The sequence below is a fragment of the Carassius carassius genome, chromosome 17 (assembly GCF_963082965.1).
Source record: "Carassius carassius chromosome 17, fCarCar2.1, whole genome shotgun sequence".
Classification (NCBI taxonomy): domain Eukaryota; kingdom Metazoa; phylum Chordata; class Actinopteri; order Cypriniformes; family Cyprinidae; genus Carassius; species Carassius carassius.
Genome location: NC_081771.1, coordinates 5,662,913 through 5,680,297, shown reverse-complemented (window position 1 = coordinate 5,680,297; position 17,385 = coordinate 5,662,913). Strand labels below are relative to the sequence as shown.

General features: G+C 34.4%; 1 protein-coding gene across 2 annotated transcripts; it reads left to right on the top strand.

Moving 5' to 3' along the window:
- The first annotated feature begins 3,631 nt into the window (after window positions 1-3,631).
- On the top strand, window positions 3,632-13,948 carry LOC132160477 (SUN domain-containing protein 2-like). Of its 2 annotated transcripts, none has more exons than XM_059570154.1 (18): window positions 3,632-3,728; window positions 6,583-6,703; window positions 6,791-6,903; window positions 9,027-9,110; window positions 9,229-9,288; window positions 9,380-9,473; window positions 9,806-9,867; window positions 10,049-10,152; window positions 10,274-10,351; window positions 10,443-10,496; window positions 10,630-10,673; window positions 10,788-10,905; window positions 10,993-11,211; window positions 11,355-11,439; window positions 11,852-11,967; window positions 12,056-12,223; window positions 12,311-12,400; window positions 13,495-13,948. In XM_059570154.1, exons 1-18 carry the CDS (start codon window positions 3,692-3,694, stop codon window positions 13,606-13,608), a joined length of 1,761 nt encoding a protein of 586 aa, XP_059426137.1. In that variant the 5' UTR covers window positions 3,632-3,691; the 3' UTR covers window positions 13,609-13,948. The 2 variants fall into 2 exon arrangements, with proteins under 2 accessions (XP_059426137.1, XP_059426138.1); XM_059570155.1 differs by lacking the exon at window positions 3,632-3,728 and adding an exon at window positions 3,948-4,211.
- Window positions 13,949-17,385: the final 3,437 nt, after the last annotated feature.

The following is a 17,385-nucleotide window of genomic DNA, read 5'->3' as shown; positions in this document are numbered from 1 at the left end:
TATTGCAAAATATACAAATGATTGCCGCTTTCAATATATTGCAATATATTGGAAAAAATAAATATATATAAGAATATATGCCTAATATATTACATGATATTTTCCAATATACTGCAATATATTTTTGTTTCATAAGGGGACCCCCTAAAATACACTTTAAAACAATACTTGAATACATTTAAAGCTTTATTAACATCTCATTGTGCATCTATCATACCCTGTTTGTGTCAAAGGGCCTTTTAAGACCTTCTTTGTGAACATGAAAACATTAATACAGCAAAGTATAGTGTTGATAATCTGAAAGCTAAATTATTATATAATAGAAAGCTAAAGTGCTCCTTAGTGATTCAAAAATGTTCGTAATTGTAGTGCATGAAATGATTACCTGAAAAAAAAAGAAATTCTTCACAATTCAGAATTTAAATTTCACTTCAGAATTTAAGTTTAAAGTGAAGGGTAGTGGAAATGATGTCATAAAGTCATATTTTGACTTGACGGTGCACATGCAAACACACATGGTATACTCCAATTCACACTGTTTTAAAATTAGTTTAAAATCAGTCATGAATTTCAATTATTATCTCTACCTATAGTTAGAGCGCCACAATTTCTTAAATTTCTTATCAAATAATAATTCATGAAGCACTGTCAACAGCATATTTAAGAAAAAAAAATTAAATGGGAAATTAATGACATATTACAGTAAAAAATATTAATAATAAATATTTAAATGTCAATTAAATATTATTTTATTTTTATTAAAAAAAATAATAATAATAATAAATAAAAAAACTGCTTTTATCAGTTAGCTTACACAGTTATAATAGTCTGCGAGCTTGATTCACATACAATTGAAAAACTGCTTAATTATTCAGACTTGGGTTTCCGAATAATGAATAAATCACCAGCAGGTTAAACTCGAATGAAGAATGTCCAGTACATAAGCTTTAAAACCTGATGTCTTTTGATGCTCAGATGTTTTTTCATTCTCATTTTTGTGTGCATCTGCGTGTGAGAGACAAAAAGAGCAAATTGAGAAGTCTTTCCTTTGATTATGTGATATTATAGCTGCTATACACTGACACACATGTACACACACACTTACACACTCACACACACACACACACACACACACAGTACAACTGGTTTCCTTGGCAACAGCAGAAAGGCACTAAAAATCAAATTTTGGGAAGTGCTTCTCGTTTCCTCACATTCTTCATTCCAGATGACCTTTATGTGATTGTACCTTGCATAAGTGATAAAATAATCACATTTCAGGTTACAATTGGGCCTGACATTACAGTGCATATCTGTGACCTTGAGCAAAACATCTGGGTCTGATAAAGCAATGTAATCTATAGAGCAGGCAGGAAATAAATGATCACCGCATGTCACCTCACTTAATTAATCAAGGTGCACAGATTGGTAATAAGAGATTGTAAGCTTACTGCACTGCAATCTTAAAGTCAACATGAACATTTCAGCTAAATGGACCAGAATTACAAATCATACAACCTGGGAAGGATTTTTTTTTTTTTTTTTGTCCAATCAAATGTTCTCTAGTATGAGAAAGTCCCTCTCCCCTAATATAATTTAATATGACAAGCAATAGCAAGTAGCAAATTGTATATAACTTGTGACCAATGCTGTGCGTATTTATTTTATTGTAAAAGCTTGTAACTGAGGGTCTTTGTCAAGCTCTGTTAATGTCTCATTAATCAGACACGGTCAAAATTAAAATTGGTTCTATATGCAAATAAGGATAAGATAAGCCCTTAAGGATGTATTGATTAGAATGTTTCCTTCAAGGTGAACACAGTTTGAGGCGTGTGTGACATTTTAAACATTCATCCAATCCCTCTTAGACCTGATTAGAGTTGATAGCTCTCAGTTAACCCCTCACTGACTCGTTGAGAAGGGTACAAATTGTCTTGTACTTGATGGTAGCAGTGCTCTGAATGCATTAACCCTTTCTATCTGTAACCCTGCTTGTAGCAAAAACCTCTCTCACAATGCTTCTGTCATCACAGCCAAAGTTAAACTCGTATTTGATGAATCTAAAGCAGTAGGCCAATGATATGAGAATTTCCTTGGTCTGTTCTGAAAGAAGTTTTCTATATTTAGCTAGAGCAAACTTTTTTTAAGTAGGCCTATAAACTTTCAGTGTGAGTGTGTGTTTAATGTAATATTTTGTTAAACGCCCCTTGAATTTGACTGAATAGGAAGGCAAATGCGTTTCAGCGCTGGCTGAGTTAAAGCTCCATTAAGAACCGCAAGGAAGAATGAGATTTGACAGGTGGACAAACAGCTGCTGAAAATGGTTGACACGGGCAAACAAATGTAGACTATGATTTAAATGAATTTGAGTATTGTTTCGTGCACGGTCCATTAGACAATTCAGTCTTAACAAGGCTCGATGGCGCCATCTTCCGATTATAAACAAATATTAAAATACATCACCCGTACAAAACTTGGGTCGTAAAAGTCTTTCTTATTTTGTAAAATATCTTATGCTCACCAAGACTGCATTTATTTGGTAAAAAATAAAATCAACCATAAATAAATTAAAAATAAATGCTTTATATGTTAATACATTTTAAAATTACATTTATTCCTATGATGCAACAATGAAGTTTGAGCATCATTACTCCAGTGTTCAGAGTCAAATAATCCTTCATAAATTATTCTAATTAATATGCTGATCCTCAAGAAATATTTACTTATTATTATCAGTGTTGAAAGCAGGTGTACAGTTTTTTTTTTTGGAAACTGTGATAAATAGGATTTTTAAATATAATTATAAAGCATTAATTTATTCCATATATAAATGTGTGTGTGTGTGTGTGTGTGTGTGTGTGTGTGTGTGTGTGTGTGTGTGTGTGTGTGTGTGTGTGTGTGTGTGTGTGCGTGTGTGTGTATTTGTGTTTGTGTACATATACTGTAGTATATACTAAAGTATAATTTTGGGGACTTTCCATACACTTCTATTATTGTTATACTGACTAAACGATATTTTCTATCCCTTAACCATAAACCTACCTCTTATAGAAACCCTTTTTGCATCATTACACTTTCAGATAAACATAATTTACTATTTTTATATTTTTTCCGCAATGTAGCATAAACAAGTAGGCCTACAAACGAGTGTCTGTGTGTGTATAAAAGGGCCATAGCTTACTATAGTAAAGTTTTTAGTTAAAAAAAAATAAAAATAAAAAAAAAAATAAAATATATATATATATATATATATATATATATATATATATATATATATATATATATATATATTCAAGAGATAGATAGACCATAAGGACAAAGATGAATCTGAAGCGGTAGGTTTATGGTTAAGGGAAAGAAAATATCGTTTAGTCAGTATAACAATAATAGAAGTGTATGGAAAGTCCCCAAAATTATACTTTAGTATATATTACAGTATTTGTACACAAATACACACACACACACACACATATTTTTATTTTATTCATTTCTATTTAAGTTTCGTTCTGTAAAATCACTGAAACAATAAATATTTATACAAATATATGTTGCCTGAATAAATTTTTTTGATGGCGTATTATTTTACCAAAACTAGCAAAATCACTCAAAAGACGACAAGATTTCGATACGACGTGAGATGAAGTGACGATTATTGTTATTTATTTCTGAATTTTCGCACATAAACCGTTCACATATGCAGCGGTTACGTAAAGTCAGCTGGTCGACAGAAGGTGAGTGCTTAAAACATGTTTAAAATAAGTGTTTGAACAAACGACGAAGAACCGTTACATAATGGATCATGTTGAAAGTGAAAGAAACGGGTGTAAAACGAAGCTCCAGTTTGACGAGCTGGAGTTTCTACGTAACTCCGTGAGTCCTCTGGGTGGCGCAGCGTGCAGCACACAGTAGCGCTCGCTGCCTACATCATCTTTCTATAAACAACCCCAAAGAAACGTCGACGAGAGGTGGAGCTGCTGTGCTGCTGACAACTGTCAAAAGACTAAAGAGCCGAGCCCTTCCGTCCTCAAAGCATCCTGTCTTATAGCGCGTTAGAATCCGTTATAAGCCACGTGATTGAAGTGAGTATCTCGTATCTCGTGAGTGTAACGACGTCTCTGTCGCTATTCCGTTATTGCGGAGCCGTTTCGGATGAGCGGTTCGCACTTTAGCAGGTTTTGACAGACTGCAAGTCTTCCTGGAGACCCACGGAGAAGGTGAGACGACCACGAGTGTGTATAAACGCTAACTTTTATTTTCAAAAGCAGCGTTGACTGTTTAGGGCACTAGTCAACACAACATGACATAACGTTACGTGCTGTGAAAATGATGCTGCGCGAGTGTTTTATAGACATGTGCCGCTAGTAAATAACCGCATTTCCACGCAAAGGTTGCAGAGCTACATAATGTGTAGTTGTATTCTCATTTGGAGAGTCTGTTTGTAATTATTCACCACAGAACTGTGCGCTGTTCCCTCCAAGAAAACATTTAATTTGCATCCACGTCGGGAAGGAAACAAAATGTCTTTGTGGTTAAAATTGGCGCAGATATCAAGAGAACCGCCAAAGATAGAAACGGAAACTTACTTTGCCTCCTTCTGTGAGCTCCAAATCATTACCGTGGTTTATAAAGTGATATAAAGTTTGTTGCATTGTTATGCATGTTAGTTAATATTATTTAAAATAATGGAGTAAATATATAATACTAATATAATGTAAAATTATATTTTTTGTGACCCTAGACCAAATTTCGGCTGAGAGACTGTACAACTATTTGAAAATCATGGAATCTGAGGGTGCAAAAAAAAAACAAAAAACAAAAGAATGATGAGAAAATCACTTTTAAAGTTGTCCAAATGAAGTCCATAGCAATCCATATTACTAATCAAAAATTAAGTTTTGTTATATTTATGGTAGAAAGTTTACAAAATCTCTACTTAATATCCTGTCCTATTTTTGGCGTAAAAGAAAATCAAGAATTTTGCACCATACAATGTATTTGTTGGCTATTGCTACAAATATAACTGTTACCTGTGCTACTAAAGACTGGATTTGTGGTCCAGGGTCACATTTGTCGTTGGCCATAACACGAATATCTGTAGAATATTAGTAGTCCTTTCACCTTGAATAAAGTGTACGAACAATAATATAGTGTACAAAATAATAATACAGACTATACACAATATTTATTCCAAACAGGTCTCTTATCACAGTTACATTTTGGAGCTAAAAATAATGTTAATAATAGAAAAGTTGTATTAAAATTGTGTTTTGAATCATTTGCACACAGTTAACAGAAAAATATCTTAATAATGTATAATAAAAAAGATCAAGAAATAAGATGATGAATTTAATGAACACAGCTGATCTGAAAGACAACACTGTTAGTTTAAAATAGCTGTTAGAGGGATTATTATCTGGACGTGTTGCATTAAACAGCATCTAAAGTTGATGTAAATAACACTTCAGTTCTCAATCAGCAGTTTATGTTTTGCATGATTGAAAGCATCTGTTACTTATTTGAAGTGTATAGGTTTCAGCAGAGATACTGATATATTCGGATTGCAGATTAAACTTGGTCAGACTTTGCATCTTGTTTCATCTTAGTGTTTTCCTCCAACATTGGTCATTGAGTAGTTTGTAAATGTGGAGGCATGTTTTTAATGCTGCGTGAGAGTATTAGCTCAATCAGGATTAAGGATTTGTAGGGGAAAAAAAGAATAGTTGCTTGGATGAATGCTGGTTTAAAACAAACAAGAGCATCGAATGAGAGTTTGTTTGTATTTCTCCATCTGCACAGAAGGGTGGATTCCTAACTAATTTAAGTTTAAAGTGCAGTCTGTTGTTAAGATTATCTAACTAAAGAGACTTAATGTAACTGATTGAAGGGGAACTGGAGCTCCGTGGTTTGGGAATTTGCTCCACGTGTTCTCCTTCACATAATCTGCTGCTCAAAGCTGCCGTTTGAGATTAGGAATTACTCAAAGATCAGTATCTGACTACACTTTGTGACTGCAACAACAAGCTTTGAACAGTGTCTAATGAAATGTCACGTTTATGTCGTGATTTTCATCTTGGTGATCTGATTCACAATGTTTTCTGGTTTTCCTGTGAGCAGTCAGTAAAGATGTTTCTTAATGAGTAAATGTAACAATAAAGAGGGAACATTTAATCAGGGTTATTATCATTAACTAAAACAAATCCTTTTAAAACTTTTTTGTGTGTGTTTTTTTTTTTTTTGTTAATTGAGATAAAAGCTGAAACTAAAAAATAAGAATAACATTTAATTTAATTAAAAAAAGAAATGTTGCCTTGGTAATTAACTGAAAAAGATTAAAAAGAATGACTAAAATTACTGACTGGAAATATATATATATATATATACGTATATATATAAAAACTAAAATAATGACAATAGTACATTACAAAATTGTTTGAAATTAAACTAAAATTAGATGAAATCTAATATATATATATATATGACCTAAATATGAGCAGTAGTACTAGTCTTGAGTTATTAGTCACCACTAATGAGTTAAAGTACTTTTTTCATAATAAATATATATATATATATTCCTGTGTTCTGCAGAGATGTCGAGACGAAGCACAAGGTTAGTGACCAAAGAGCCGTCCATCCCTGATGATGACGCTGTCAGCACGAGCTCCACCGGATCCACTGGCCATATCTCTTACAAAGAGAGCCCAAACAGGTGTGTTTCTGCTGGAGCTCTCAGTGCATCATATACAGTAGATAGTTTGCATGTGCATTTCTGGCTGATGCAGATGTTTTCTTGCAGGATCTTCAAGAAGAGGAGTGGTCGCAAGAGCACAAGCAGTGTTTCACGCAATTCAAGTCGCGCGAGCAGTGTGAGTCAGATACTGACTGGACAGCGCATTGAGAATGAGAAGGGTTAGTATCTAAACATACAGAGTCTGTAAAAAAAATAAATAAAAAATATTTTATATATAAATATATATTAGAGGTGTAATGGTACGTGTATTTGTACCGGACCGTTTCGGTATAGGGCTTTCGGTACGGTGCACGTGTGTACCGAATGACCGAAAGCAATATTTTGTTTGCGGAACATATACATTTTCGTGTTTCCAAACGAACATATTAAGTGGCGGAAGTCTTAGCGTTCAGCGCAAATCCCGCCCTGCAGCTGATTCTAAGGCCGGTGACACACTGGCTGCGTGCCGTGGCGTGAGCGTGGCGTTCCTGCTGTTTGTCAGTTGCGTGACACCTGCTTCGCATTTTCTGTGTCTTTACACACCAGAATGGTGCCTGACGCGGCGCTGACTCGCTGCTGCTACTGTAGGTGACAAAGAGGGAGACTGCCGAGGCGCCGACAGACCAGGATCTTGTCTTCACTACAACAATATCTATACTTCATGTTGAACATAAATATAAAGCCTACTGATAAAGGACAATTTGCAATATGCCAGTGTGTCAACGACCTAAGGTTTTCAAAAGGCATCAGGCGAGTGTGAACATCACTACAACTAGAAAAAAAACGATTGTAATTCAAATGCAGCTCCTGTCGGCATTTAAACAGACCTTTGCTCTTAATTCCGATCGGTCCAACGCTATAACGAAATCTGAGCAGGTCTCAAAACTGAAACTGTTCATGCTGCACTTTACACTTTGGAAAAGTTATTTTTTTAAATATGAGCAGGCCTACAAGCTGGGATTGGTAATGCTGCACTGTAATCATAGTTATTTATTTATATTTTTCATTATATTTTATTATATGATATTGGTTTGAGACTGAGAGTATTTTATTTAGTGGAGAACTTTCTTATTCTTTTTTTATTTTATATATATTTTATTAAAAAGTATTTAAAAAAGTGTAAACAAATTGTTAAAAAAAGTTTATAGTAATAAACAACCTGCAGTTTAATGTTTGCATTTCTTTCCTTTACTGTACCGAAAATGAACCGAACCGTGACTTTAAAACCGAGGTACGTACCGAACCGTGATTTTTGCGTACCGTTACACCCCTAATATATATATATATATATATATATAAGTACAGACCAAAAGTTTGGAAACATTACTATTTTTAATGTTTTTGAAAGAAGTTTCTTCTGCTCATCAAGCCTGCATTTATTTGATCAAAAATACAGAAAAAATGTTATATTGTGATATATAATTACAATTTAAAATAATTGTTTTTAAATTTATTATACATTAAATTATCATTTATTTCTGTGATGCAAAGCTGAATTTTTAGGATCATTATCACATGATCCTTTAGAAATCATTCTAATATGATGATTCATTATCAAAGTTGGAAACAGTTCTGCTGCTTAACATTTTTTCAGAACATGTGATACTTTTTTAGGATACTTTGATGAATAAAAAAAAAAAGAAGCTATGTTTTTAAAATATAAATATTTTGTAATAACAATATACACTACTGGTCAGTAATTTGGGGTCAGTATTTTTTTTTCTTTCTTTTTTTTAAATAAAATCAATACTTTTATTCAGCAAGGATGTGTTAAATTGATAAAAAGTGATAGTAAAGAAAATATATTATTAGAATATATATTATTATAATTTTTATTTTTATTTTGAATAAATGCAGTTCTTTTTAACCTTTTATTCATCAAATATATTAGACAGCTGAACTGTTTCCAACACTCATAATAAATCAGAATATTAGAATGATTTCTAAATGTTCATGTGATAGACTGGATGTTACATGTGACACTGAAGGCTGGAGTAATGATACTGAAAACTCAGCTTTGCATCACAGGAATAAATTATTTTTTTAAAGTATATTCAAATAGAAAACTATTATTTTAAGTTGTAATAATATTTCACAATATTACTGTTTTTTTCTGTATTTTTGATCAAATAAATGCAGGCTTGATGAGCAGAAGAAACTTCTTTCAAAAACTGTATATATATATATATATATATATATATTATATTATAATTACAATTTGTAATAAAAATAACAGAAATCTAAAATATATAATAGTCATTTCATATAAGCATTATTTATTTTAAGTGTCTCTGTTTTTCAGGCATGTCCCTTGCTACTCAGGGATTCTCCTCTGGATATTCCTCTGCTGAGGAGCATTATGAACAATCCATAAAATCAAACCCTAGTAAGTGTGAATAAAAATTTTATAAATGGGAAGAAAAAAAATCACTGGCTAGTAGTTGGTTGGTTGGTCAAGCAAAGAAGGTTGAAAAACATCTACTCTTGTTTTCCCTTTTCTCCAGGTTCTGCCCAGTCTGTAACTGAACCACCGTTTGTCGTTTGGGATGTGTTTCATTCTCCAGGTATTAAATGAATAAACCCTCTCTTCACCCCACTAACATGAACAAGCAGCTTTTTTCCTCCAGTAGTCATGCGCTCGTGTGTGTGTTGCAGCTCAGGCTCTGGTCATGTTCTACTGGTGGCTGGGAAGTTCATGGTACAGCCTGACCTCTCGACTGTCTCTGATCAATGTGTTTCTGCTCAGCAGGTACAGTGCGTGTGTGTGTGTTGTAATTACAAATGTCTGGCCTTAAGAAAATGTATGATAGTTGTGTAATAGTTTACTGCAACTTTCATGCATTTAAAATAGAACCTTTATAAGAAAACCCTAGATTGTTTCAAATCTCAAAATGTTTTACAGAGTCTCACAGACTTCAGAAAAGCAGAGAATTGTGATTTCCAGTTCTGATTAAAAAATAAATGAAGTGAATTAAATAGTTTTCTAGATGCACTCAAACGTATTTCTGTTCATATCAAAGAACCATTGAAGAGCATTTATTTTTTTACACATGGTCACATTTCCTCTTTCCCTCTCTGTAGATGCACATCAGATATGAGAAAGACCGCTGTTCTGCTCCTCCTTCTCCTCTTTCTTATTTTTGGTGAGACGGCAGATAGTGACTCTTTTTAAATATCGAAAACAAAATCTTTGTACAGTATTTCAAAATAACCCACTTTGAACCTTTAGGACTACATACAGTACATGTAGCTGTAAAAATGCTATTGCATGTTCATGCCTGAGTTATAAACATTAATATGCAGTGACCTAATATTGTGTTACAGGAATATGGTACTGGTTCCCGTTTGCTTCTCGTTCTCCTCCGCGTGAGGTTGTTACAAAGACTCCGTCTGTTAAACACACAGATAGACCTGTGAAAGAAACCTTTGTGAGTAGATTGTCTCCAGGTTAATTAGACCTCAGAAAGGATCCTGTTTCATACTCAGTTACCGTATATTTCTCTTAAATTACTGTAATTATTAAACTAAAGGCTTTTTTTTGCTCTAAAGGATCATCTCCAACATGCGAGCTTGTCTAACTTGAAGGAAGAGATCGTCAGCTTGCATGAAAGAGAGGCGAGCCTGATGGTAATTCAAATCTAATCTCAATCAGGTTTGTCTGTGTCTTTTGAAGAGGAAGTGTCCTAATGTCTTTCTCTTTGTCTGTCTGTTATCTCAGAAAGACATCGAACTGCTGAAGATGGAGAGCATGAGACAGAAGGTCAAATCTGAGGTGAGGAAACCAAACCAAACGTTCCCTCTTCCTTTCTACCACCTCTGTTTCTTCTGCCATGGCAACAAAGTGCAAAACAGGAAATGATGTCATCCACCTACAGTAATTATGCATTTGTGTGCTTGTCTCCTAGATGATTCAAACTGATCTGAAGTCTTTGAATGATCAGATGAGGAAGTTAGTGTCTTGTCAGTTTTTTACTTTGATTTTGTGGAGTTGGTTCAATCTTCTTTTGCAAGTTGCATCATGATTTTATGCAGTGATATAATAAATATGTTTAATATTCATTAGTGCCGAGTCTGAACACGAGCAGCAGGTTTCTGATCTGAAGTCCAGCATCTCAAACCTGCAGTCGACCCAAGACCTCCTCAAGGAAAGAGTTGATGCACAAGACTCTCTCAACACTAATGTAAGGGTGCTTCAGCGCATTTAAATTCCTTTGATGTGATGAATGCGGTTGAGTATTATTGGACTAATGATGTCATTTCCTCTGCAGCTGAGAGCAGAGCTATCCGATTGGCTGATAAAACTCCTGAAAGATCCAGGCTCAGTGGAATCGACCATAGTGCTCCGTCCTGAGCTGCAGAGGGCGCTGGAGGATGTGGAGAAACGGATACTAGACAGACTAGTGCAGGAGAAAGAGAGCAGGAGAGACGTCTGGAGGACCGTGGGAGAGACGCTGCAACAGGAAGGAGCCGGAGCTGTCACTATACAAGTGTGTGTCTGTGTGTAATGGGATGACAAATGTAGAATCAGTATAGTAAAAAAAAGTGTTTTTGTGGTGTTTTAGTCTTAGTTTGAAGTTTACATCAGGATCATGATGCCTTTTAATGAGAATTTGTTTTTTGTATGTAACAGGATGTGAAAGAAATGGTCCACAGGGCAATTAGTCTGTACAGGGCAGATGGGATTGGATTGGCGGACTATGCCTTGGAATCTTCTGGTAATAATTACCCTTGTGTGTGTGTGTGTGTGTGTACAGTAAATATATACAGAGATTAAAAAAGCAGCACAGCTGTTTTCAACATTGATAATAATAATAAGTATTTCTTGAGCTCAAATCAGAATATTAGACTGATTTCTGAAGGATCATGTGACACTGAAGTCTGGCGTAATGATGTGGAAAATGCAGCTTTGTATCACAGGAATAAATTACATTTACAATATATTAAAATAGAAAACAATTATTTTAAATTGTATTACTATTTCACAGTATTACTGTTTTTACTGTACTTTTCCCATTGATCAATTAATGCAGCCTTCTTTTAAATAAAAAAAAATATCGTACTCTTGAACAGTAGTGTATCTATGTAATGCTACCGGACATGACTAAGTGTGTGTGTGTGTTTGTGCAGGTGCCAGTGTGCTCAACACCCGGTGCTCAGAGACGTATAAGACCAGATCTGCGTGTCTGAGTTTATTCGGCATTCCTCTGTGGTATCATTCAGAAAGCCCTCGGGTTGTTATACAGGTAACAGATCACACAAACACTGCCACATACAGTAGACACAGATCTGACTGTCTAAGCTTCTGTGTGTGTGTGTGTGTGTGTGTTGTAGCCCGAGCTGTATCCCGGGAAGTGCTGGGCATTCCGAGGCTCCCAGGGTTTCTTGGTAATCGCGCTGTCTTACCCAGTAAGAATCACCCATGTGACACTCGAACACCTTCCCAAAGAGCTCTCACCGACGGGCCGCATTGACAGCGCCCCTAAGGATTTTGCTGTCTATGTGAGTTGTGATATTTCAGTGTTTTTTTAATCATCTGCATAACAATGAAGCAAAAGCTTTGAGATTCCTCGGCTGTCGTGTGTTTAGGGTATGTCTGATGAGACTGAAGATGGAAAGCTGCTTGGGACATTCATGTATGACCAGGATGGAGAGCCCATTCAGAGTTTCAAGCTTGTGGTGAGTCCAAATAGACTATTACTATCTATCATCATCATGGTAGTACATGTACCGTATTTTCCGGACTATAAGTCGCACTTTTTTTCATAGTTTGGCTGGTCCTGCAACTATAAGTTTATTATTTATCAAAATTTATTTGACATGAACCGAGAGAAATGAACCAAGAGAAAACATTACCGTCTCCAGCCGCTAGAGGGCGCCTCTATGCTGCTCAGTGCTCCTGTAGTCTACACTGAAATCATAGAACGCCCTCTCTTGGCTGGAGACAGTAATGTTTTCTCTTGGTTCTTGGTTCTAAAATGAATGCGACTTATAGTCCAGTGTGACTTATATATGTTTTTTTCCTCATCATGACATATTTTTTGACTGATGCGACTTATACTTAGGTGCGACTTATAGTCCGAAAAATACGGTAGTATTTCTGTTTTTAATATTAATATTACTGTTGTTTTTAAATCAAGAAATGCAATAAAACGGTAATGTTGTGAAATATTATTTCAGTTTAAACTAACTGTTTTCTGTTTGAATGTATTTTAAATATATTTTATGACGGTGATTGTAAAGCTAGTAATTTAATACTAATTCTAATATGCTGATTTGCTGCTCAAAAGCATTTCTTATTCATTTTATTAGTGTTAAACACAGTTATGCTGCTTAATATTTTTGTGGAAATCGTGATACATTTTTATTTGATGGATAGAAAGTTCAAAAGAACAGCCATTTATTTCAGTTTACTTAAATAATTTGTAACATTATAAAAGTATTTTCTATCCGTCACTTAGGATCAATGCATCCTTATTGAATAAAATTACTTTCACAAATAAAAAAATCTTACTGACCCCAGATTTGTCAAAAGTATTGTATATTTACACTGGTTTAAAAAAAATAATTGTATTATTGTTAATAATAATAAAACGTCTGGACACATTATTAATAATAATAATAATTGATGGCACAAAAAAAATAATAAGTTACTATGTAAAATATAGTTTTTATATACATATAAATGAATTATACATTTATTAAATATATATATATTTTTGGGCTACCTAGGTGTGGAACTTGTGAAATGTAACCTTTCTTCTTGGCTGTAGGAAGCGTCAGAGATCTATAGCATGACAGAGCTGAGGATCTTGAGCAACTGGGGTCATCTGGAGTACACCTGTGTGTATCGCTTCAGAGTTCACGGAGAACCTTCATTCGTCTGACAGGAAGAGGATCGGAAATGATTCTTCAGCTTTGGTTTACTCTATGCAAAAAAAAAAAAATGTAAAGCTCAAATGCACTGGACTCTTTAAGAATGAATCAGACATCTTCCTAATATCTTCCTAACAGATACCAAAAAACACACATAAACGTTCGACTGATATCAGAATTGATATTTTTTGTTTACCCTCTCAAAAAATATTTCACTTTTGCATTCCTCAAACATTTATTTTCAAGTCTTGATAGGAACATTTTTTATGAATAGGTGTACATTTTTAGTTGTTTATACAGTTTTGAATTAAATTTTTGGATTTTTTTTTTCTTCATATGAAGGACAGGCTTATATTGTGTGTAACAGTAACTGGTTTATAAAACCAAATGAAGGACAAAAAATGTCATGCTTAGCTGGAATTAGCATAAAACAGCATTTGTGTTGTATTTGTTTTATCCTCAGTATGTGTTTTGCAATGAAATGTGTTTATTCACATCATCATTGAACCATATACCTCTTAAGAAGCTTCTAATAGTATATTGTTTAGGTATGTCCTTGTTAGGTATGAGCAGCAGCTCTGATTGTACTCTGAGATGTTATTATTTTCCGCCCCAGCTCATGAGTATAGATGGGTACTAGATGGTGTATGTCTCCTCTGCGGGACGGGGGAGGGCTGGAGTCAAACTCAGGTTTTGGGTTTTCAAACCAAAGTGCTCTTGAATGTCCCAGATTATATAATTCTTTTGTCCTCTATTTGTTAATGTATATATGTGCTCGATGCAGTTTTTCAAATGCACACTTAAAAGGTATAAATATTTTCGTTGTCTTATTTGATTTATTTTGGCATCCTTTCTTGTCAAGCTTTGTAGAGCTTCAATGTTAATTTGGCAAGTTTACAATAAGTTTCTGTCACATGATTGATATTGTTTTGTAAGAAATAATAAAATAAATTTGAGATGGTACATAATACTGTGTGAATGTCAATATAAATGCATGAGCTGCACAAGACATTTTCATGCAGATCTGCATGTACAGCACAGCACTGATCTTTCCATGCTTCATTTAATAATTCATGGCCAAAGTTAATCCAAATCATTTGCCTGGTTTATACACTGGCAATTCAGCAACATATTTTTTTTAGACCTGACTCAATTTGAAATTGACTTCAAATTCTACCAGCATCTAATGCTTTTCTACATGCAAAAAAAGCATAGAAAACACTTTTTTTCACATGCACTTTATGTGACTTCACACATATACATATCTATATCAGTTGCATGCATTTAATATTAATAAAGAGGGTGGTAATATTTTTTATCCACACTTTTCAGAAGTTGTTTTGCATCTCCGTTCCCTAGTGTGGACACATCTATAGCAGGGGTGTCAAACTCATTTAAGGTTGAGGGCCAGATCGGAGAAAATGTCCCCTTGTGCGGGCTGAATTACCTTTTTGTTAAACTCTAGTTTGCTAACAATTACATTAACATTAACCATACAAACTACAATATAATTTACAAAAATTGTATATATGTGTGTGTATATACATGTGTGTGTGTGTGTGTGTGTGTGTATATATACAGTACACACACATGGGAAATGTATTTTTTTTGAAGATGATGCTAGGTTATTTTAGGGGTGTGCAATTTTGACACAAAATGACAATATACATATATATTACCATATTTTGCAGAGTGTGTTTTGAGATGGTTTAAGCCTGACATGGATAAATAAATATGACACTAAAGTCACCAGTAGGTGGCAGCAAATCTCTTATGAGTGAACTGACTCATTCAAAACGGCTGATCCATTTAGAAATGAAGCTAGTGGTCGTCTATGAATGGGCCACTGAATCATAGATTCAAATGCTTTGTTCAAAAACAAAGATTAATTTAGTAACAAAATACTACTCAGTGCTGCACGGAGACACACAATTGTTCTTACTTTGGCCTTGTTTTCCTTGCCGAAACCGAGATCGACAGCATTGTGACTAATGTAACACACTTAATACTAGCATATTTTTAGTTGAGCTATAGTATAAAAGCGATCGCGCTGACATTCGGGAAAGCAACACTCTTGATATAGTTAGACATTAGGCTACTTAACGATCATGACATAAATATTAAAAACAATACAGGACATGTTTGCCTCATATCTTGAATTATATTGTAGCCTTCATCCGACAATGAAAAACTCACAATTTTTTTTAGTTTTTATTTTTTTTTTGAAAAGTTACAAAATGTCAGTTCGCACATCATTAAAACAACAGTTAGGATATTAGTACACGATAAATATTGCACACTCCTTTCTCATTTACTTTCTCCATACGAAGCTGTCCAGTGCGTCACAGTGTAATTTAATATCACAAGTTGTGATTAAACTTAACGTTACATGTTGGCGTTGAGATAATACCTTTTTCCATTTCTCCTTAAATAGCCTGTCCGTCGTTCCAGGCCAAATGTCTTCTTTTGGCCATGTTTAAAATCACAAGAAAATTGCCACACAAGCATCAGTTACAACGCAGCTATCGTCATATCCTCATGCTGCTCGAGATTCTGGCACCGATTTAAAATGCGCGTCAAGTGTCCAGACTCCAGAGGCGTAATATCAACGTAAATTAATTAGTAATTTGTTCCTCTTTAAATTCAAAATAAAATATTGTAGGGAACACACTTTATTTAATTTTCAAACTGAGGTTTAATTTATAATTTTATATTATTGTTGAAATCCCCCTGCGGGCCGGATTGGACAACTCTGTGGGCCGTATGTTTGACACCCCTGATCAATAGTATCAAACACTATGAGAAGAACCCGGTTTCCCGTATCTATGGCTGACCAGAGAAGTTCACCACACCCTCGCAAATGCGGTTATGAATGGCCAAACCTTCACTACACAACACTGCCAAGGTTCATTTGCTTTGCTGAATTAGAAATTAAAACGGTTCAACTTATTTTTCTCGAGGGTCTTGATTTCTGACAGTGGTTATTGTATGTCTTCTAAATTACTCGCCAGTTTCAGTTTTATCAAAGTTGAATCGGGTGTTTGATTAATCAGAACCACTTGTTGGAAACTACAGCGCTACAGCTACCCACACGGTTCATTCACAAAAACAGATTTTTTTTCTAACAATTTTATTTCCATAACAGAAGTAAAACTGAAAGCAAAAAAAACTAAATAAATTAGGTGATCTAATAAATACAGTATGGTAAACAAAAAAAGGTGAGGTGTTTACACTGTCTTACAGTATTTACTACCATGATAGTGCATTAAAGAAAAGAAATATTCTACATTATACAACAGATGAAAATGGTACAGCTATTAAAATCACACTATAAAACTACAATTTCTTAGACATAAAATTCACCTATTTTACATTCATTATTTACAGTTACAGCGGAAAATCCATATGCTTTAAAATATATCCTTCTTTGACAATTCCACACAACACACATCAGTGATTTCAGTGGGACATGCTCATTCTGAGAGTTCACACAAACATGCATATGATCTGAAACACACACACACACACACTCGTGTCTTTCTGATGTGTACAAAATCTCAAACACACAAATACATGATGCTCCCGTATGGAATGCTGTGAGGGTAAATATGTATTCAGGATGCTGGTGTTGAAACAGAAATTCATTTGACCTGTTTGTATTGCTGGCCAAATAACTCATGCACACATTCAAACTCCACTAAAAAGTAAAAAAAAAAAAAAAAAAAAAAAAAAAAAAACCTTATTTACAGGTGTCTGATATGTCTAAAAAGTGACAAATAATATAGGTG